Source organism: Lactuca serriola, chromosome 4 (genome assembly GCF_051521515.1).
Source record: "Lactuca serriola cultivar US96UC23 chromosome 4, Lser_US96UC23_V15, whole genome shotgun sequence".
NCBI lineage: Eukaryota > Viridiplantae > Streptophyta > Magnoliopsida > Asterales > Asteraceae > Lactuca > Lactuca serriola.
In genome coordinates this window covers 65,577,567-65,600,827 of record NC_136411.1, presented here as the reverse complement: position 1 = coordinate 65,600,827, position 23,261 = coordinate 65,577,567, and the positions used below count along the sequence as shown (strand labels likewise).

Genomic DNA, 23,261 nt, shown 5'->3' with positions numbered 1-23,261 from the left:
AACTTGTTGTCTGTGTTCACCATAACCCTTTGACCGGCTATCACAGGTCAAAAGCCGGTCAAAAGGGCTATGGTAAACACCAACAACAAGTTCGATGGTATATTGAATACAAAAAAAAAGAAAAGGGACCAAATGAGTACAAACGTAAAAGTTAATTACCCTCAAGAGTCATTTTCCCTTAGAAAAATGTAAGACAAGTTTACAACATTGTATTAAAATTATAAAAAGGTTTATAAACCATATAAAAAGTTGTAAATTTTTTAATATTTACAACATACTTTTATTTATTTAAAAACAATGTATAAAAATTATAAAATAGTTCTAAAAAGAATATAGAAAAATAAATTTATGAGTTAAACTAAATTTGGAATGAATTCTTGATTATATCTAATGTTTAGATCAAATACATAATAAAATTTAAAATCTAAATAAAAAACATAAGTTTAGAATGAAATGACTTGCTCAACCTAAAATATTAAAATAACATCTAAACATAAAACTAATATTACCTTCTAATTAACTTGAAAACATTTTTAAAATTTTCTGTATCAATTCAATACTTTAAAATCTTAAAAAAGGTTCTACAATATACATATATAATTTTTTTTTAATGGTATATAACAGGTGGATAAGAAAGGCTCTCTTTCTTCTTCCCTCTTCTCCTATGTTATCTGCTCAAATCTTCTCCATCTGAAACCCCTCTCTCTTTCTCACACTTTAAGAAGCTAAACCCGTAAGCCATGTCCGTCGCCGGTCGGATTTCTTCAATTACGACCACCATCACACCTCAATCTCACTCCTCTTGCTCTCCTGCCGCAATCCTCCCCCTCCGCCTTCACAAAACCCGAACTAACCATGCCTCTCTCCGCTGCTCCAACTCCTCCTTCTTCAACCCTATCCGTATAACCCCTATCATAACCACCAAATCCCTCAGCCGCAGACCTTCCTCCATCCAAATGAGCATGGAGGCCGGAGTCGGGTTAATGGGTACCAAATTGGGCATGATGACGTACTTCGAATCCACCGGCAAGGTGGTTCCGGTCACCGTAATAGGTTTCAGAGAAGGAAACCTTGTGACTCAAGTGAAAACCGAGGATACAGATGGGTACAATGCGGTTCAAGTCGGGTACAGAAGGGTCCGAGATAAGAAACTCACAAAACCCGAGATGGGTCATCTGGAAAAATCAGGAATAATTCCATTGAGGCATCTTCAAGAATTTAGGTTACAATCCGTTGATGGGTTCGAGCCCAATCAGAAATTGGTGTTGGAAGAATTGTTCAAAGAAGGTGATTTGGTTGATGTTTCTGGCACCACCATTGGCAAAGGGTTTCAAGGTCCTCTCTCTCATCTCCCTTCCTTTACCATTAAAATCTAACCACATCAAAACTGCAACCATTTTCAAAACATAGAACACATGAGAATCAAGAATTTGATACAATAAGGCGACCAATTTTCTTAATGATACAATTACTCATCAAACAATTGGAATTATCATCTTCTAGTTGCGAAAAGTTAAATTTCTTTCATGTTGTTGGTGTTCTTATGAATGTTATGATGTGAATAGGTGGTATCAAGAGGTATAACTTCAAAAGAGGTCCAATGTCTCATGGATCAAAGAGTCATAGGGCTCTTGGATCAATCGGAGCAGGAACAACACCAGGGCGTGTGTATCCAGGGAAGAAGATGCCTGGAAGAATGGGAGGGACAAAAACAAAGATCAGAAAACTCAAAGTTGTCAAGATTGATACTGAGCTTAGAGTTGTGATGATCAAAGGGGCTGTTCCTGGTAAACCTGGAAACCTCATCAGAATAACTCCAGCCAAGATTGTTGGAAAGAATATTCCCAAGAGTTAGTTAGTGTCTTTGCTTCTTTCGTGGTTTATATCTTCTTTTTTGGATTATTGTTTGTTGTCTATTAAGCTATTTCCATGTCATTTTTCTTCAAATTTTGTAATGTGAATCATGATTCTGATGAATGGGTATCCAAAAAACTCTATGACTATATATCGGGTTAATATCATAAAATTACAATCAATTTTATCTATAGGTGCTCATCTTTTAATGTACTCAATTGACTAATAAACAAATTTTTGGGTTCATTGTATTGAATTTCAACCAGATAAACTACATGACATGAAATATGACAGATTTTGTCTTTTGTATGCTAGTTGAAATCAACTCTAATTGTGTATGATAACCCAGAAAAGGTTTCATGGAGTACGCAAGTAAAAGATAAATGACCAAAAAAACGTACCATTTTCATTTAATGGCATCAACCCTAAATTCAAATGATTGTAGCAATTTCTTGAAAATGAGCATATGTTGAAGACGTGAAGAGCACATGTGATTTCACAAAGAGGGTTTTAGATTTTTGGAGATGATATTGTTTTTAAATAGAGTAAATTATGAATTTAGTCCTTGGAGTATCTCTTCATATGTAGTTTAGTCCAAACGTTTTAATTGTTAAAATTGAAGATTAAAGTCGTTTTATTTATAACGAATTGACTCATTATTGGTTGAGATTAACAGATTTTTGGTCACACGCTTCACATGAAAATCACATTTTTGGCTTGTTATCATTTTTTACGACATATAAATATTTTTCAATGTTTCATCAAAAAATAGACCATTGAAATTGTTCCCATCTTTTTTGCACCCATACTTATACCTCAAAAAATAAATGTTGGAACTAATTATAAAGCAATGGAGATGTGCGATGATTGAAATAGGTAAACTTTTTTAAAAAATAGGTAGTATATATAAATTCCATTTTAATCATACGACCATAATTTTGAGACATGAAATGATGAAAACAACAAATATAATCAATTTGGTATTAGCATGCCCAAATTCCTATAATTTGCATTATATTTTAGTATTATAACTTATGGAGATATAGCATTATTTTTGTTATTGTTGTCGTCGTTATTATTTAGAGGACCACCATCTTACCTCCCTACCTTATTTTTGTTATTGTTGTCGTCGTTATTATTTAGAGGGGGTAATTTGAGTAATGTTATAAAATAAGGACCCTAAATGAAAATATGTCTTACTGAAGAACCGGGGTACAAAAATCGTTTTGTCAAAGTTCCTAATTACATCTATTGAATGGCGGAGAGTTTCTGAGAATCGATTAACGATCTCATCATCTGCCTTCTGCCCTAGCACTCACCGGAAAATCGTATTCTGATCTTGCAAGATCCACCTACCTCCGCCTATCACCACCGCGATCTCGCCTCCAAAGTTTCTTCGACTTCCGCTTCTCCTATATATCTCTTCCTCAAATCCCCTTGAGGTAATTATCCATCTAGATCCCCTTCCAATCAATCTGATATAAAATAAATGTTCCTGTAATGCTTTAATTGAAAAAAATATATCTTTTGATCTACATGTTTGATTGCAATCTAGATTAGAAGATAATTTATTATAATTTTATAACACGTAGGCCGATAGTTCATTGGTCTGTGGATTGAGCTCTAGAGTTATATCAGGTTCTTGTGCTAGAGTATGAAGAAATTGTTAATCGCCAGTGTACTTTTGTACTGCATAGTAGCCTATCGCTTCAGATTTGAAGTTTAATAATTTTGTTCCTTTTGGCTATAACACATTACTCCCTATCTCAGGTGTGATTCTGTAAACAATCTTTAAGATAAACTTAACATTTGAATAGCAGAAAGTTCTTTTAGCAACATCTCCATTGGTGCACACTTGCATATTTCTTTTGAATGTTGTTATTTTCCTTGCTTGCCATCACTTCTGGTCATTAGATTGGGTCTGAATTATGTACTTTATGGCTATTTCTTGTTTTTTTTACAATATATTGCTTGATATATCAGAATTTTTTTTTTCCATTTCGTCGTCATTTTCCTTTCTATTGGCATCTACACTGCTTGATCTCTCTATCCTTTACTGTCTGATCTCATTCATTTTCCTTTCTATTCCCATTCTACTCAAATCATGTTATTTTGCATTCAAAAACTTACAAGTTACAACTTACAACCAAGCTTCTATGATTCTATCCAACATGTAAACTCATGCTCATGCATGAATCTCATATATACCCCCACATGCATGTATATAGAATGTTTTATGTAATTCTTATAATCACTAGTTCATGTCTTGTTTTTTCTATATGTGTTACATAAATACATACGTATACTTACTTTAATCCATGTGCACTCTCATTTCAGGTGACAATATTGTCTCCAAAAGAGAGATATGAAGACAATTGCAGCAGTTTTTGTAGCAGTCTTGCTTGTGGTATCTGAACTGCCACTCGGGCTTACCTTCTCACCTACATCCCCTGCATTTTTGTGGTCAAACATCAAAGAAGAGTATGTCTACATTTCATAACAGAAGTTTCAATAATTCTTGTTTCTGTTAGAACTCAAAATTAATCATACTATTTTACTTGTCATTGTTGGTAATCCTATGATCTCTTTATCCTCTAGATAAATAAGAGAGCTTGTTAAACTTATTATGAGATTAATTTGCAGTTGTATAAAGATATAAGCAGTCATAAAAGGGTTAAACTTGTTTTTATTTAATCATATCCTTATGTATATCTTTTATGTTCCATTATTGCTCTTCTTTTTTAAATCTTTTACTGATATGGAAACCACAGATCTCCTACAAGCAAAGTAAAGGAAGGTGTGAGTTACCAAACCCTTTCTCCAAAGGACTTGGCCAAATCTGTCATGTCAGAAGGTGGCTGGTCAAACTTACTGGTAATTTTTTCTTACTTAGTTTCATTATTTATTTATTTTTTATATTTCATACAGTTGTTTGGAAGCCTTAATCTACTTTTATTTTCTTAGTGCTCTAGTCCAAAACCTGAACAATCCATTGATCTTGCAATTGTTTTCGTTGGAAAAGAGGTAAGAATCACTCGACACTACAAAAAGAAAAAAAAATCCAAGAATTCCATTTCTACCCTCCAGATTCTTTCTAATGTCATTACCAATTTTTAACAGCCTCTCGATATTTCTGGACGTAAACAAGAAGACAAACCACTTTTTAACTTGCTCAGGGTAATTCTTCAACTAAAGATCGTTTTTGGAAAATTTACCAAATTACCCCTCATTCTGTTTTTCTTATAACCACACCATTGTTAACAGGCTTCCTTCATGAGCTCGACATTTTCCTTAGCATACCCTTACATATCTGCATCTGAAGAGGATGAAGCTGTGCAAGATAAATTAGTTTCTGAGTTTTCAGAAACATGTGGAAATGATGCAGGATTAAACATTGAGAAACTCTCTGACATCAACTCTGTCCATGTAATAATTAATATATTTGGAAGATTTATAAATCATATACTTTCATAATGTATATATTTAATATATAATTAAATATCCATGTGGAATGACAGAAATATGTAGCTTCAAGTATGGAAAAGAAACCTGAGGGGCAGACACCAGTGGTTGTCTTTACCAATGAAGGAGATGACTCTGAAGGTATGTGGAATTGTTGTAATTAATTATTATTTGAAAATTGAAAATTGAAAATGCGTTGATTTCAGGGGAAGTTTTGTCAAAGCTGATGAGTTCAGTGGAGGAGACAGGAGCAAAATACTCAGTCTTATATGTGTCTGACCCTGTGAATGTCCTGCGTTACCCTTCATATCGCCAGGTGGACAGGTTTCTTGCTGAGTCATCTGGAAATGCATCATCAAACAATTCCTCAACTTGTGATGGAGTTTGTCAAATTAAATCATCATTGTTGGAGGGACTTTTTGTGGTAACTAATAGCTTATCTATCTTTACATAATGATATATGTCGGACAGGGGTAAAAAAGTAAATATGTTATTAATGTTATGTTGTGATGTGTTTGATTTTTCTTCAGGGGCTTGTGTTACTGATAATTTTGATTTCGGGTCTTTGCTGTATGGCGGGTATCGACACCCCAACAAGATTTGAAGCTCCTCAAGATTAAAGTTAAAATATCCAACTATTGTGGTGTTTGCCACTTGTCATTTTATTATTAGTTTGGTCTTTTGAATGATTTTGAGGTTTATTTATTGTCAATAATGGTTTGGTTTGCCTTGTACTGTATTTCTTCAAACACTTTTTTGTAATGCCATAAAACCAACATATATGAAAATTCACTCAAAAACATACCAAAGTCAAAGTCTTGTAATTTTAATTGTTTTATCACAACACAAACTTCAATGGCCAAGATTAAAGGCTGTTGTCCATTGACAGACTTGTCCTAATGTGACACATGGAAAATGGTTGATGAAAGACAATTTCCACTTGACCATATGGTTCAAAAACCAACATCTTTATAAGTGTGTGTGCTCTTCACTATAAAAATGATAAGCATATAAGAGTCGATGTGGCTTGTAAGAGAACACATATGTCTTGATCCACGAATATTCTAAACTCACATTAATTCCCCCCTTACTTGATTAGTGATATATCTATATATGTCGGAGAGATTTCAACGAGAGGGTTTATTTGTAAGTGTTTTAATTGTGTAAGTGATCTCTAGGTTGAGAGTGTTAATAACATGAATGGTTCTTTTAATACGGTGTAAATCGTACCATAAAGATTTTCTTGTTTATTTTTAATATACAGATTTTTACATGATTATATCATCAAAAATATATTAAGTTGATATACTTTTCAACTAATTGTTTTTTTTTATTTTCACCTTCTTTATTCAAATTTTCAAATAATTTGATTAAACAAACATAGTAATATGAACTATATATGATATTAGTGTATAAAATTAAATGTTTTATTGAAAAACAGTGACATTAAATATTTTGAAATGTAGAATCCCAAAAAAAAAAAGATTTCTTTGAAGAAAAAAAAAAAAAAAAACTTTGAAATATGAACATTACTAGAACACACTAGAAAATTTTAAAAAAATCTTTGATTAAAAAAGATTTTTTTAAAACCTCATTTATAATTGTTAGATTACTTAATTTCATCTTCTACCATTATAAACAGTGACATTATAAATGTTTCGTAATAGTAATTTAAGATAATTTATATATATATAATCAATGTTGTAGAACTCGTTACTCGGTGTCTGTCCTAACCCTGTCAAAAATACCCGTTACCCGAATTACCCACCCGATTTTTTCGGGTAACGGGTAAATCGAGTCAGGTAAATCGGGTATCGGTTTAATTTTTTCGGGTAAGTGGGTAACCCGAATTTTTTTCGGGTCGGGTAAAGGGTAAGTTGTTTGGGTTTCGGGTATACCCGATTACCCGAAATATATATAAGAAATAATGTCCCTTTATGAGTTTATCTAACCCTCCCAATTCTCAAATCCCAATTTCCCTCGTTGAGGCTCGTTCTATTTTCTCCACATCAAAAACCCCTCGTACCTCGTCTGCTCTTTGTTGGTATTCGTCACCAATGGATAACTATATTGAAGTAGAAGATGAGACGATTGAAGTTGACAACCCAACCAATGATCAAGTTCCACAAGAAAAATAGAAAAAAAAAAGAATTCAACCCAAGATCGAAAGTTTGGAAAGAATACTTGATATCTCAAATATTATTGAGTAAAAATCTCAATGTTCAAAGTTTGGCACAACATACTTATTTCATTACATTTATTTTTAGGTGCCATTAAAAAATTTAAAAATCGGGTAATACCCGAATTACCCTTACCCGACCCATTACCCGAATTATCCATACTCGAATTACCCGAATTTAATTTGGGTAGGGTAACGAGTAAATTTTTTTATATGAAAAACCCGAATTACCCGAAACCCAAAAATTTTACCCGATCAACACCCTTAGTCTGTCCGACCGACTATCGAGTAGCGAGTATTAGGGAGTATTCAGAGAGTACTCGGATTTGGTAATTCATGTAGAAATATTTTTAGAAAAAACTATATATGTCAAAATCATAAGTTGATTGAAATATATAACAAAATTAGATACATGTGAATACACAAAAACTGAAAAACACATAATGGTCTCACTTCGTAAATAATTACTGGAAATTTAAGATATATATGTAGTAATAATCACATGTGTGTGTGTGTGTGTTAAATAATAAATCACTAAGTATATTATACATATTAATCACCGAGTTGACCGGGTTTTACAACACTACTCAGTTCACTAAGGGGCCGATCGGGGAGTACTCGAGATTCTGTGACTCGCCTCAGTAAAGAGCCGAGTAGCGAGTACTCAGAAGAGTATTCAGCCAACTCGGAACACTATGTACGCCCCGCATACTAGGGTTTCCCTTTAAACCCTAAGATACTCTAAATGCCATAAATTCTTCGTTATGAATCCGATTTCGACGATCCTTACATCCATGAAAATGTAACGAGAAGCTTTACGCTTTAATCAACTCATACTTGCCATAAAATTTCCCGAAGAAAAATCCAATTTCCATAAAAACTCGTGCTGCCATTGGCTCCAAAACCAAATCCGAACACCCGAATCATCTACATTACATCACCCACACCCAAATGGGCAATGATTCGGGACAAGACGTTACAACCATAATTGGATAAAATATTGAAGTGTTTCGATATGGAGAACTCTAAGAAAGGGGATTAGCTCGTACATCATATTGTTAAATTGATCAAGACTCATAAATAGATGCTATGAGTCGAGTCTCATACGCTTCAACTATTGGATCGATTATATATGTTATGACTTGTACTCGTCATGATGTATATTATACCTTGAGCATGGTTAGTCGACATCAGGATAATCTTGGGGGAGCTCATTGGACAACAATAAAGAATATTCTAAAGTATTTGCGGAGAACCAAAGAAATGTTCTTAGTTTTTGGTGGCAAATATGAGTTAAGAGTGAGTGGTTATAGTGATGCCAACTTTCAAACGGATCGAGATAACTTTTTTTCACAATCCAGTTGGATATTCCTACTAAATGGTGGAGCGGTGACGTGGAAAAGTTCCAAGCAGAAGATGGTGGCTAATTCTACTTGTGAGTCAGATTGCATCGCATCTAGTGAGGCAGTAGAGGAAGGGACTTGGTTAAAGAACTTCATTGGTGATCTCATAGTTATTCCATCAATCCAAGAACCCATGGAGATTTTTTGCGACTGTAACATCCGTCCCTCGAGGTATTATTCAAATTATGTAAATTAATATTAGTTTTGGACTAGCACTTGGACAATGGACCTTTGGAGTGGACCTTAGCAAAATAAGCCAAGAAGTTGGGCTGCTCATAAGCCATACGTTGGGCGTAACCTGGCGTACGCGGGGCGTAGTGGCCTATTAGATTCGAGGGACTCGGGAGCGTATGCCCAACGTACGAGGGCAGATGTCAAACCCTATTTTTTATGGTTTAAGACATACAAATACCCCCATTATAGCCTCCCCTTTGGCCTCCTCACCAGTCCTTCATCCTCAGAAAATCCTAATTCGCCTTATACTCAATTATTGTGTGTGTTTGACCTTTTTGAGCTCATTTTGGTGAAGAAAGGCTTGGAAGAAGTAAAGAGAAGTTGGAAGAGAAGCACTTGAGTATCTTGATGTAACGCCTGTGTTTCTGGGCTTGTCATTAATGTTGATATAATAGTCTATGTTAACCTTTGTAACCCGTTTTGAAATAATAGAACTGTATTATTTGAGTATTATGTGTTTTGTGCTTAATTGCTTAATTATTATAATTTAAATGAATTAAGAATAAAATAAGCATCAAATTTGAAGTGTGAGATAAGCCCGATATCTTTGCATAAAGATGTAGTGGTTGAAACAAGGATTCCGAAGATATAAAGAATGCCGAAATCCGAGTTATAACGAAGAAGTTATGAGCTGTCGAAGTTTCGCGACAGAACCGACAACGCTGACTGATGTAAAAAGTGAAATTTACGTTAGAGCATAATTTAGCCTTAGTGATCTAAACGAAATTCTTAGAGTTCGTTAAACCGAAAGCGTGCATAAAAAAAACGCCCAAATCTGACTTCGTATGAGGAAGTTATGATTTTTCGAAGTTTCGACTTAGCAGTATGCAGCCCGAATACTCGATTTGAGATCGAGCGGTTTTTAGCCGAAACAATCTAAACGAGAATTGAGGATCTCGTTAATTGTAGTGAAACGATGAAAAGATAGACGAAAACGGACGTCGGATGAAGAAGTTATGATTTTATAACGGAGTTTTCCTGTCCCGGCCTACTAAAAATAAATAATAAAAATAAATTCAAAATTAGCCGACGGAGTCTAAACGAAATTTGTAGAGAGTAGTCTCACATACGCGTGGATATAAAGAACGTCGAAAACGGAGTTTGTATGAGGAAGATATGAATTTTTGAAATTTATTAAAGACAAAACTTCAAAAATGGTCCCTGTGGTTTTCAAAAATATCAAGTTTAGTCCCTAAGTTCAAAAAACCTCACAGATGGTCCCTGTGGTTTCACAACTTTTAACAAATGGTCCTTTTCGCTAACTCCGTTAACTTTTGACCGTTAGGTGAAGGGTATTTCAGTCAATTCACAACCACAGGGACCATTTATGAAGTTTTGCCTTAATTTAAAAAAATAATAATAATAAATAAATATAATTATTTAATATTAAAGGGTCTCTCTCTCTCTCTCTCTCTCTCTCTCTCTCTCCCTCTCTCTCTCTCGGATTAACCTGTTGAAAATTTTATAAACCTCGATCCCCAAATTCGCAATTTACAACTCTCTTAGATTAACAAATCTCAAACCTAAACTCCCTTCATCTCTTATCTTCAAATCGCAATCGCAGACACCAAAACCACTTACCCTAAAACCCAACTGAAGAAACCAAATAACATCCCTCTTCACCGGAATCATGGAAGAAATGGGAAAAGTCAGGGAACTAGGTTTCTGTAAGGTCAAACCTTGAAATATGATAATGTTTAAAACAGACTCAGCATCAGCGCATATCTCAGTATCAGCATCAGCGTGTCAGCGCTCAGTTTGTAATAGTTTAGTTTATTTAGTGAATTGTAACAAATCTTGTATTTATCTTGTTTCCATAGTTAGCCTAATTAGTTAGCTGGCGTATCCCTGATTTGTAGGGATTGTCTAGAATAGCAGTATATAATCTTCTGTATAGGTTTGTGAATGGCTACGCCTTTCACAAACCCTAATCGCTGCTTTGTGCACACGATAATCTCTTTGTGAGATTATCTTTCTTAGTGAAAGCTTTTCTTCGTGAATTCCTCTTATTCTTATTTTCTGCTATTGTTTAATAAATTGATTGATCTAAAGGCCTCTTCAATTGGTATCAGAGCAGGTTTCTCTTATCAAACAAATGGCTTCATCTTCTTCTTCGTCGAACTCATCAAATCATCCTTCCGCTAAAATTGCTCCTTTTGATGAAACAAACTTTGCTATGTGGAAAATAAAGGCTCTATATGCTTTAGAGTCAGTAGTTGAAGACATGTTGGACATTGTCGAAAAGGGTCCATATGTCCCAATGTATCAGCCTCTGAAAAACAACGTTCCTGATGGTGCCATGAAGAAAACACCTAGAGAAAACTGGACGGCAGATGACAAAAGAAAAAATGGTTTAGATTTTCGTGCTCGTGCCGCAATCAGCTACGCTCTGCCATACAATATTTTTGGGCTAGTTCAAAATTGCATCTCAGCAAAAGAGATGATGGATACTCTGACTGTATCTTTTGAAGGCACTGAAGAAGTCAAGGCTACTCAAATAAATGATCTTAACCGAAGGTATGAACATTTTTTTGCTAAGAAAGGTGAAACCTTGACTCAAACCTTTAACAGATTCAATACTCTTGTTAATGATCTTCGGAGACTAGATCAGTTGAAGCATAGAACTGTTCTAGTGCAGAAGTTTTTGGATTCTCTGGGTGCAGGTTGGGAGAACCATGTTGATGTGCTGAAAAATAGTGAGAAGATCAATTCTATGGACTTACAAAGTCTCTATGGAAATCTTCGATACTATGAAGAATCTAAGCTTCAAAGAAAGGAACTGATGAAAGATTCTCAGCGTGAATCATCTGTAGCTTTGTTCTCAAACAAAAAGCTAGTGTCAGATTCAGACACTGAAAGTAATTCAGATAATGATTCCTCTAAATCTGACACTGATGATCTTGAAAAAGTTGTGGCTAGTGCAACTTTGATTGTTAAGACTTTTGAGAAATCAGGTCGAAACTTCTCAAAGTTCCAGAAGAAGATGGGTGGAAAGTTTTCAAAAAGATCAGAAGCTGATAAAAAGCATGGTACTGATAAGAAAGAGAAGGCTCAGTGCTTTAACTGTGGGAGCACTGATCATTTTGCAAAGGAGTGTAAACAAAAGAAACAAGGCTCAGATGAATACTGGAAGCAGAAGTACAACAAGCTGATTGAGAAGCTGAAAGCAGAGAACTTGAAACACAAAGTTCTTGTTGCTGAAGAAGAAAAATGGAAGACTGATGAGGAGTCATCAGATGATGAAGTCAAGTGTCTAATGGTAAAGATAGAAGACCCGGATGTTTCTGAAAAAGGCAAAAGTACATTTGATGCTGATATGTCTGATGCTGTTGAAAATTCCAGGAAGCACAACACTGACTCTTCTTCAATGTACCAGGTTAAAAACTTTGTTTCCTATTCAATGAATGAAAAAATCAAAATGTTTGAGTATTTGGGCGTCATTAATTCTAAGAAGAATCAAACAATAAGAGATTTGCAAAATCAAATTGATCTTCTTGAAACTGATATATCCATGAAAAGTAACATTATTGAGTCCACTCAGGAAAATCTTAGAATCACTAGTTTGTCAAATTCTTCTTTGTCTGATGAAATTGACAATGTTAAAAATCTTTTGATCAAAGAACAAATTGTGCTTCATACTTGGGCAAAATCTCATAAGAATGCAAATTATATTATTTCGGCTCAAATTCCACATTCATGTGAGAAAATTCTTAGGGGTAATTTTGCAGAAGGTGAAAAGGTTTTTAAATCACAAGAAAAGGAATCTGAGTTTTATTCCATGAATGAGATGAAAAACAATTTCAAAAATAAGTTTGTCAGTAACTCTTTTATTAATCAGAGTTTAATTGATGAATATTGTATTACTAATTCTGATGGTATTACTGAGTGTAATGTTGAAATTATCGGAATTGATCCAACCTCTTACCCTGCACATCTTGTAAGACCAACTCCACTCATTGAGAATATTATTGCCTTTCCTATCTCAAATGGAGTGTTTCATGCTGTTCATGAACAACTTAAGCATTTTCCTGATTGCAATTCATCTGTGAATGAGTCCAAATCAGACACTGATAGCTCATCATCTAACACTGATCAAATTCTTTCTGACACTGAATTCAATTGTGACTCAATGATAAACAAAAGGATTCAAAGCTCTCTTGGTGAATCTTACATGTCAAAATGTGTTAAATCCAAAAATTTGCTCACCAAGAAGAACTTTGGTACTAGAGTTTGTTACAGATGTGGTGATACCTCTCACAAGATCAGTGAATGTTCATTTGATAAATCATCCTTAAGAGCTGATAATATTAAAGTTAGAAATAAAAAATGGACTCTTAAGTCAAATTCTTTAAACTGTCTTCCTAAGGAGTGCTATAATCTATTATCAAATAACTTTGTGAATGACCCATCCTCGAATGGGTCAGTGTGTTCTAACTAGTTTCTCAGCACTGCAGGGTCAGGAGCATCTTTGGTACTTAGATAGTGGTTGCTCAAGGCATATGACAGGATCAAAGTCTCTCCTGGAAGATTATGTCAAGAAAACTGGTCCTGCAGTTACTTATGGAGACAATGGAAAGGGGTTCACTAAAGGATATGGAAATATCAAATGCAATAACGTGGTTTTTCAAAATGTTTCATATGTAAAGGGTCTCAAACACAACCTTATCTCCATCAGTCAATTATGTGATGCTGACTATGAAGTTCACTTTACAAAGAAGGAAGGTAGAGTTGTCAACACTGACAAGAACATCGTACTTTCAGCAAGTAGAAAGGATGATATATATGTTCTTGATATGTTCTCATATGACAAGGCACTGATGCAATGCTTCTTTACTAAGTCTCAGACCAATCTTAGCTGGATTTGGCACAAAAGGTTTTCTCATCTGAACTTCAAGAACCTATCCAAAATATCCAATCAAGATCTAGTTAGAGGGCTCCCAAAATTCAGCGTTGTGAAAGACAAGATGTGCTCAGCTTGTGAACAAGGAAAACAAACCAAGTCCTCTTTCAAACCCAAGTCATGTTCCAGTATATCAGTCCCTCTTCATTTACTCCACATGGACTTGTTTGGACCTATTCCTGTCTGTTCTCTAGGTGGAAATAAGTATACTCTAGTGGTTGTGGATGAGTTCACTCGATTTACATGGGTGGTTTTCCTGAAGAAGAAAAGTCATGCTGCACAGGAAATTATTTCACTGATTCGTAAAAATGAGACACTGACAGGTCTCAAAGTTAAGCGGCTAAGAAGTGATCATGGTACTGAGTTCCGAAATTCAACTCTTGAAGATTTTTGTGATCATAAAGGAATTGGGCAAAACTTCTCAGCTCCTCGCACTCCTCAACAAAATGGAGTTGCTGAACGAAGAAATAAAACACTGATTGAGGCAGGAAGGACCTTGATGATCCATGTTGGTCTTCCTATGTCATTTTGGGCTGAAGCTGTCAATACAGCGTGCTTTACTCAGAATCGATCTCTAATTCACAGGATTCATAAGAAGACACCATATGAAATGCTGAAAGATCGAAAGCCAGATGTATCTTTTTTTTCACGTGTTCGGATGTATTTGTTATATTCTAAATCAGCGTGACCCAAGATCCAAGTTTGAACCTAAGGCTGATAAAGGTATTTTTGTTGGGTACTCATCTATTTCAAAGGCTTTTCGTGTTTTTCATGTGAACAGGCAATGCATTGAAGAATCCATTCATGTGAAGTTTGATGAGGAATCATACACTGATGAAAAATTCACTCATTCCTCATCTATTTTTCAAAAGCTTCTCTCCTGTCCATTTGACGAAGTTCCTCTTGCTGGAGATGAAGCTGATTCTTCTGATTCTATCGTTCCAGTTCCATGTTCCTTGAATCAAGATACTGCAGCCAGATCAGCAGATAATTCATTAGGTGCTGATGAAATCCTTGAAGCTGAAGACTCTCCTGCAACTGATAACTTGTCAGTGTCAAACTCTTCGGAATCAGCATCAGTTTCTGAACATTGATATCATCCAGTTGATCAAATTATTGGGAATATTCATGATGGTGTCCAATCCAAATCTCGTGTATCTAATAACTTTTGCATGTATGTTAATTTTGTTTCAATGATCTTACCTGACAAGATTCACACAGCTCTTCAAGATGCTGATTGGATCAAGGCCATGCAAGAAGAACTGAATGAGTTTGAAAGGCACAAAGTTTGGACTCTTGTCCCAAGACCATCAGGAAAGACTATCACCGGAACTCGCTGGGTCTATCGCAACAAGGTTGATAAAGATGGAATCATTACTCGCAACAAGGCAAGGCTTGTCGCTCAAGGGTTTACTCAAATTGAATCCATCGACTACGGCGAAACCTTTGCTCCAGTTGCTCGCATTGAAGCAATCAGACTGTTTCTCGCATACGCATCCTACATGAATTTCATTGTCTATCAAATGGATGTGAAAACAGCCTTTCTTCATGGTGTGTTAGAAGAAGAAGTTTTCCTCAATCAGCCCCCAGGCTTTGTTGACAAAGATCACCCTGATTATGTGTACCGATTAGACAAAGTTGTTTATGGACTGAAGCAAGCACCCAAGGCTTGGTATGAGACGCTGACATCGTATCTTCTTGAAAATGGATACAGACGAGGAGCAATCAACAATACTCTCTTCATCAAAAACAAAGGCTCAGATATGGTTCTTGTTCAAATTTATGTCGATGACATCATTTTTGGCTCTCCAAATGAGAAGCTGAGCAAGGAATTTGCAGAGATCATGTCTCAAAGGTTCGAAATGAGCATGATGGGGAAGATGACCTTCTTCTTAGGTCTTGAAGTTCAGCAACAAAAGTCAGGTATTTCTATTTGCCAAAGTAAATATATTCTGACTTGCTTGTTAAGTATTCTCTCAGTGACTGCAAACCAGCCTCCACTCCAGTGTCCAAGACTGACAAGATACACGCTGATCCAACTGGAACTGATGTAAATCACTCTCTGTATCGAGGAATGATTGGATCTCTTTTATATCTCACGGCAAGTCGTCCTGATATCATGTTTGGAACCATTCTCTGTGCTCGATTCCAAGCTAATCCCAAGGAATCCCATCTCATGGCCGTCAAACGTATCTTTCGATACTTGAAAGGGACTCAAAACCTAGCACTGTGGTATCCTCGCGACTCAGCATTTGAACTTTTTGGATACACTGACTCAGACTATGCAGGATGCAATTTAGACAAAAAGAGTACATTTGGTGGATGTCACTTCCTTGGAAATCGTCTCATCAGCTGGTCTAGCAAGAAGCAAACATCAGTAGCCATCTCAACTGCTGAAGCTGAGTATGTTGCAGCTGGGAGATGTTGTGCTCAGCTCTTATGGATTCAAAATCAGCTTCTCGACTATGGGATCAAGTTCTCAAAGACTCCCATATATTGTGATAACACCAGTGCCATTAAAATCACACAAAACCCTGTTCAGCACTCAAAGACGAAGCATATCGAAATCAGGCATCATTTCATCAGAGATAATGTTGAAAAGGGAAAGGTTGTTCTTGAACATGTCAAGACTTCGGAGCAACTTGCTGATATCTTCACTAAGGCACTGGATTCTCAAACAACTGCTTACATTATTGGAGAACTTGGAATGATTACCTTGTAATTAATTTTGTTGTTTAATTATGCTAATGTTTGGTATTGTCTTATAAGCTGATGTACATTGTGCTGATGATGACATGCTGATGATTTTTGCATACTGAGTACTTGGTTTGATCTCCCATCTTTCTCTCTTCTTCAAGTCTTCTAAACTAAAGTTGAATGATTCACTGTACTAAACCATACACTGATAACAACTTGAAACTCTTTGCCGATGGTTAGATCAAAGCACCAAGATCTATCACACGCAACTATCCCCTCTTACCAATCTTACACTGATTCTGTGATTCAGTGTGACAAAACATACGCTGATGAGAGTTTAAAAATCTTTGCCGATGGATAGATCAAAACACCAAGATCTATCACACGCAACTATCCCTTCTTACCAACCTTACACTGATTCTGTGATTCGGTGTGACAAAACACACGCTGATGAGAGTTTAAAAATCTTTGCCGATGGTTAGACCAAAACACCAAGGTTTATCACACGCAACAATCCTTTCTTTACCTTCTTCTCATTCAGTGTCTAATGATTCAGTAAGATAAACCACTCACTGATAAAGTCACAACACTCTGTGCCGATGGTTAGATAATGCAACTAGTATCTATCACACGCACCAATCTCCTTGCTAGCCTCAATTGAGCAAGTTGTACCTTGAATTGACGGAGATATACTTTCAGCATGTAATTTTTGTGACACTGATCTCAGCGCTTCTGCAAACACTGATTGACGTTTCATCTTCAGTCAACGACTCTTTTACCCAACGGCTACTTTTTAATGGCTACTTTTTATCTGACAGGTTGTTACGATACGCCGTTTTTCTTTTAAAGAAGATAATCATTACCTTTTTGAAAGGCCCGTTTAATTCCATATTTAAACCTCTTCTCTCCCTATTTCAAACTTTCCTTCCACAATCTAACCTTCTTTCACCTATACTCAAAACCCTAAAACCCTAAAAACTCTCTAATGGCTGCCTCTTTGTTCACCTTCTCTTCTACTTCACGAAGGGTAATCCCTGCCCCAAACTCTCCTCCTCTCCCAATATACATCAAAGCCACCAACGTTGTGTTCAACCCTGATATTCCCGAGGTTCATCGAGGTCTTGGACTTGATGATTTTGCTAATATTTAGCCTCTTGCCGCCTTCGATACGCAATCAGTGACGTTGCATCAGAGTTCTTTCCTGAACAAGTTTGTGAGTTCTACTACACTGCAACTATCAATGACGACAACAATGCCATTACCGGGACAATTGGCCGTGGAAGACATTCTGTCTTTATCACCGCAGAACTTCTCAGTGCTGCACTAAGGTTACCTATTTTTGAACCCTTTTCTGAACCTCCTTCTATTGAACGATGTCGACGATTATTTGATCAACTGGGATATGATCACTCAAAGGCTGGTGCTCGATCAGCTCTTATTTTGCGCCAATGTATGACCCCAGGATGGAATTTCTTCACCGGTGCTCTGTGCAAGTGTGTGGGTCACAAGTCTCGAAGTGGTGATCAATTGAGTAACTATGAGCAACAAGTCGTCTGCTCACTTCTTCTCAACAAAAGACATGATTATGGGGCCCTATTCTTTGATCAACTTGTTCAGCTTCTTCGTGCAAATGTACGCGCTGATCATGTTCCGTTTCCACGCTGGATTGCTCTTGTGTTCGACAAATTTTTCGCTGCAGACTACTTTTCGCATTCTGGGAATCCCATCCAATGCCCTCGCATGTCTGTTCGCATGTATCAAGATGATCCCCTAGATACTGACATCGGAATCTCTGATAGGATGAGAGAATGGATTGCAAATCCATACACTGTTCCTTCTCTCACCGCTGACACTGATGAAGGAAGCGCTGATGGTAACCAAGTAGATGATGCCAGTCAAGAGGATGAACCACATGATGGTGGTCATTTCTCTCCTCAACTGTCTCATCATATCGTCTCAGTTGCTGATGTTCCCTCAGCTCAAAAGGATTCACTGAGTCAGGGGGAGCAACAATTTCAGGAGGAGAAACCATCCCAGGGGGAGCATCCATCTCAGGGGGAGTATCCACCCCAAGGGGACCAATATTCTCCGGTAATGCCTCCTAGCTCTCCAGCAGCTCTAGCTACTTCAGTTGTTCAAATTCCGCCCTCGGCATTTACTGAACTTCTGACACTGACTCGGGACATGAATCAGCGTCTTCTACGCATTGAGGCTGATGTTCATCAGCTAAAGGAAGTTCTCCTGCATACTCCTCCCTCTAGTCCCCAATCTGATGATGCTCAAAAAGGGGGAGATACTGATGATGATGCTGATGCTGATGATAATGCTGATAATGAACCGAATGACAGAGACACCGAACCTGTTGACAACACCATTGTTCAGCCTGAGTCACCAAAGCCAACTGACTCTGTGGGGCATAATAGTCCAGCAGCTACTGAAAAGCTGATTGAAGATAGTGAGCATGATGAAGAGCATGATGAACCAGATGATGATTGTTAAATACTGGATATGAACTTCATTAATCCTCTTATTCCAGTTCAAGAAGAAAGTTCTGATGATCTTGATAATGAATCTCGAAGTCCAGACATGAAATCAGTCGATCCTATTGCTGATCCCATTATTCCGGTCCAAGGAGAAGATTCGGACGTTGCCAGTGAAGACTCTCATCCGCTATCTCGAAAGCGTAAGGTAGCAGATACTGACTTGGCTCATTCTCAAACTGATACTTCTCTGCCTGGCAAGAAACCCAGGTCCATAGTCAGTATATCAAATCTTGCGGCTGAATGGAACATGTCTCCTGATCAAGTTAAGCAAATTCTTGATGAAACTAATCAAGCTCAGCTTCTAAAGAACATTGCTCAAGCTGATGAATCTCTTATTCAGCACAAACTTCAGGCCAAAGGATCTTTTGAAGCTCAGATGCAGAAATTCCTGGAGTTCCAGTCCAAATCTCAATCTTCTCAACCTTCTCCTAGCAATAGTAAGCCTAAGACTGACAGTGTTCTTGACCAGATCGATCGAAAGAGGTTTGAAGATGTTCTTAATCGACGAATGTGTGGTGATAAGATCATCAAAGTCAAAGCTTCTAAACCACGAAATGAGAAAATCCTTACGCTGCTGATCACTCGTCAAGGTCCTCAGCATTCATACACTGAAGTTGTCAAGAGGGATGAGCTGATCAGGTATGGATATTCTGAATGGATGGAACTACTTGAACTAGCATCCAAGCAAACCTCAGCTCACTCTTCGGAACTGACTTGTGCTCTTCATTTGCTGATCAAGAAAGTTCAGCGTTTGGATCTTGTTCCCAAAGAACGACCTCAGCATCAAGGCCAAAGGTTATCTGCCCCTAGAACTCGAAGAACCAAGTTTCAAGTTGATGGTGAAGATGTATTGGTTCTGGACTTTGGTGCTGGTGGAATAAACAATTCTCTTCCTATCAGTGTTGATCCGGTTCAGCATAAGTTTATCTCAGCTCCTAAACACGGGATGTTTTATCTTGATAAAAACAGAAAGATGTGTTTTCAGCAAACTGCTGAGATCCCAAAGGCTCCAACCACTCATCTTGTTGGCTTAAGGCAAATGTGCATGAGTCATCAAGATCTCTCCGGAGAATTTCACATTCTTAATGCCATGGAGCTGCTGAACAGAAGACAGGAGTTGCTGGATAGTCCTTACTGGCCAGTAAAAATAGAAGTTGAAGCTGAGTATGAAGAGTTCCTGTCCAGAGGTGTTTTAGATTAGTTTGTTTTGAACATCATCATATTGGGGGAAATTGTAAGGTCAAACCTTGAAATATGATAATGTTTAAAACAGACTCAGCATTAGCGCATATCTCAGTATCAGCATCAGCGTGTCAGCGCTCAGTTTGTAATAGTTCAGTTTATTCAGTGAATTGTAACAAATCTTGTATTTATCTTGTTTCCATAGTTAGCCTAATTAGTTAGCTGGCGTATCCCTGATTTGTAGGGATTGTCTAGAATAGCAGTATATAATCTTCTGTATAGGTTTGTGAATGGCTACGCCTTTCACAAACCCTAATCGTTGCTTTGTGCACACGATAATCTCTTTGTGAGATTATCTTTCTTAGTGAAAGCTTTTCTTCGTGAATTCCTCTTATTCTTATTTTCTGCTATTGTTTGATAAATTGATTGATCTAAAGGCCTCTTCAGTTTCGACGAATCCGGCGAATCATTCGACATGGTAATCCGTTCGCCGATCGTCCTCGAAGATGTCAACCTCGGCGACAACATAGCGGTAAATGGAACTTCTTTAACAGTTACAGAATTCAACTCCGAGCGATTGGAATTCAAAGTTGAGTTGGCTCCTGAAACATTTGTTAATCAAATTGGAAAAGGGTGCAGTTGCTAATTTGGAGAGAGCCGTGAAACCATCGACACAAATGGGTCGACATTTCGTGCAGGGGCATGTGGATGGAACAGGGGAGATTGTTTCAATGGAGGTGGAACGGGATTCATTATGGATTAAGGTGAAGACGTCGCCGGAGAGTTCAAATTTTATAGTGGCGAAGGGGTTCATTACGGTGGATGGAACTAGTTTGATGGTGGTGGATGTGTTTGATGAAGAGGAGTGTTTCAATTTCCTGTTGGTGGAGTATACACAGCAGAAAGTTGTGATTCCACTGAAGCAAACGGGACAGAAGGTGAATCTTGAAGTGGATATATTGGGGAAATATGTAGAGAGGCTTCTTAACAGTGGATTTGTAGAGAGTATAAAATCAAGATGATCAGGTGCTCCATTGTTTTTCCAGGTTGTAGTTTGAATATGATATGCAATGTTGTTTTGTGTAACAAGTATGTGAGTTTCATTCAAATAGAATTATATTGTGTTTGTCGGACCTCTAAGTGTATGATAATTTAGGAGAGAGAGAGAGAGAGAGAGAGAGCCTTTAATATTAAATAATTATATTTATTTTTCTTTTTTTAAAAAAATTAAGGCAAAACTTCATAAATGGTCCCTGTGGTTGTGAAATGACTGAAATACCCTTCACCTAACGGTCAAAAGTTAACGGAGTTAGCGAAAAGGACCATTTGTTAAAAGTTTTGAAACCACAGGGACCATCTGTGAGGTTTTTTGAACTTAGGGACTAAACTTGATATTTTTTAAAACCACAGGGACCATTTTTGAAGTTTTGTCTTTATTAAATATTTTCGATATTTAATTTATATATAAATTATCCGATATTATCCAAGGGGGGGAGTCAGCGAGCTGATCCTCATTACACCCAGCGTAATTCGAAGTTCCAGCCCCTATAAAAGGATGTCGAGGGCAGCCGAGTTCTTTGCTCATTTCTTCCCTTTCTCTCGCGTTTTTTCATCGTTTTTCGTGCAAGAATTATCCCGAAGCCCCGGTATCATTCCCGAGCCTCGAAGCAAGTCCCGAAGCCCCGAAGATCCCGAGAAGTGCAATTCCCGAGCCGAAGCTCTGCCGGCGAGGAGTCTGGTTTTTGTGAAGATCTTCCAGATCTGCCGAAGAATACTACTTCTATAAGCCGTAGTGTTGTCCGATCATCTTCTGATCAAGTGAGTGTGTCACATAAATACGAAGTATTTACTATAATACGTGTTATGTGTTTATATATATATATATATATATATATATATATATATATATATATTGGTGTTGATTTGAAGGGGGTACATAATCTCTTTCAAATGCACAATTTTATACAAGTATCGATTTAACGTACTAAGTATATGTGTTATGTGAGTGTATCGATGTTATCTTCTAATCTCATAGATATGATTTATTCTCTATGAAATATGTGTTATGTTTATGTGCCTCATCTTTTATCTGGAATGTGTTTTGAATGAACATACTATAAATGTTTTAAACTATGTATAAAAATGTGTATTTTATCTACTAACATGTTGGTTAGAACATGGGTAGATAGTTGTCTTGTGATAAAAAGATGAGAGGCCTCGATGTTTTTGATTTAGTCATCTAGCGGAGTTTAGATGATGACCACAAACTTTTCTAAACAGTCCTGTGGAACGCTAGCAGGTTCGCCACCTGTAGGTGTTAATGAACTCGGGTGTTCATTCGATGTACTCCATCCCCCCCATGGTTGCCTTATTTGACTTATATTGCTGAGGAACCCCCGAAGCATGTGTTGTCGTCCCGGTAAAATATTCTTAGACTACGTCCCTTATGTTAGTTGTCTTAGGGACGTAAAGTGAGAATAACGGGAATGGGTAATTGGGTTATTGTTGGTTGGTGGAATTAAATATAATTATTTATTGTGGGTTGAAAACCCTATATGCTCACCAGGCTCTCAAGCCTGACCCACTCAGTTTTATTTGTATTACAGGAAGTGACGGAAGGGCATAAGATGGATGAATTATCAATTTGTTTTGTTTACAAGTCTGTATATGTATATATTTGTTGAACGACTTGTAATGTTATCGTTTATGCTTTATGGTCTGTATCGGAACATGACATCCCGAGTTTTGATTATATAATGAAAATACATTTCTTTATGAAATGCTTTGGTAAATATTATTTTATCATA

At 36.9% G+C, this 23,261-nt stretch overlaps 2 protein-coding genes and 1 pseudogene across 2 annotated transcripts; all 3 read left to right on the top strand.

Annotated features, from left to right (window-relative positions):
- The first annotated feature begins 627 nt into the window (after positions 1-627).
- LOC145101751 (Ribosomal protein L3 family protein) lies at positions 628-2,003 on the top strand. Its single transcript, XM_079039030.1, has 2 exons — positions 628-1,335; positions 1,566-2,003. Exons 1-2 carry the CDS (start codon positions 741-743, stop codon positions 1,853-1,855), a joined length of 885 nt encoding a protein of 294 aa, XP_078895156.1. The 5' UTR covers positions 628-740; the 3' UTR covers positions 1,856-2,003.
- Positions 2,004-3,100: 1,097 nt separating this feature from the next.
- LOC145101750 (2-C-methyl-D-erythritol 4-phosphate cytidylyltransferase) lies at positions 3,101-6,131 on the top strand. Its single transcript, XM_079039029.1, has 9 exons — positions 3,101-3,296; positions 4,192-4,335; positions 4,626-4,728; positions 4,819-4,878; positions 4,975-5,031; positions 5,119-5,280; positions 5,373-5,457; positions 5,523-5,740; positions 5,847-6,131. Exons 2-9 carry the CDS (start codon positions 4,220-4,222, stop codon positions 5,934-5,936), a joined length of 891 nt encoding a protein of 296 aa, XP_078895155.1. The 5' UTR covers positions 3,101-3,296; positions 4,192-4,219; the 3' UTR covers positions 5,937-6,131.
- A 2,780-nt stretch (positions 6,132-8,911) lies between these two features.
- On the top strand, positions 8,912-21,476 carry LOC145098458 (uncharacterized; annotated as a pseudogene).
- The last annotated feature ends 1,785 nt before the right edge of the window (positions 21,477-23,261 follow it).

What these genes read in the sequence shown, in the direction of transcription:
- LOC145101751 (XM_079039030.1), top strand. Translation starts at nt 741, where the DNA reads ATGTCCGTCGCCGGTCGGATTTCTTCAATTACGACCACCATCACACCT. An exon ending in CATTGGCAAAGGGTTTCAAG is followed by an intron (nt 1,336 to 1,565) that starts GTCCTCTCTCTC and finishes TGATGTGAATAG; the next exon opens with GTGGTATCAAGAGGTATAAC.
- LOC145101750 (XM_079039029.1), top strand. Translation starts at nt 4,220, where the DNA reads ATGAAGACAATTGCAGCAGTTTTTGTAGCAGTCTTGCTTGTGGTATCT. An exon ending in GTGGCTGGTCAAACTTACTG is followed by an intron (nt 4,729 to 4,818) that starts GTAATTTTTTCT and finishes TTATTTTCTTAG; the next exon opens with TGCTCTAGTCCAAAACCTGA. An exon ending in TGTTGGAGGGACTTTTTGTG is followed by an intron (nt 5,741 to 5,846) that starts GTAACTAATAGC and finishes ATTTTTCTTCAG; the next exon opens with GGGCTTGTGTTACTGATAAT.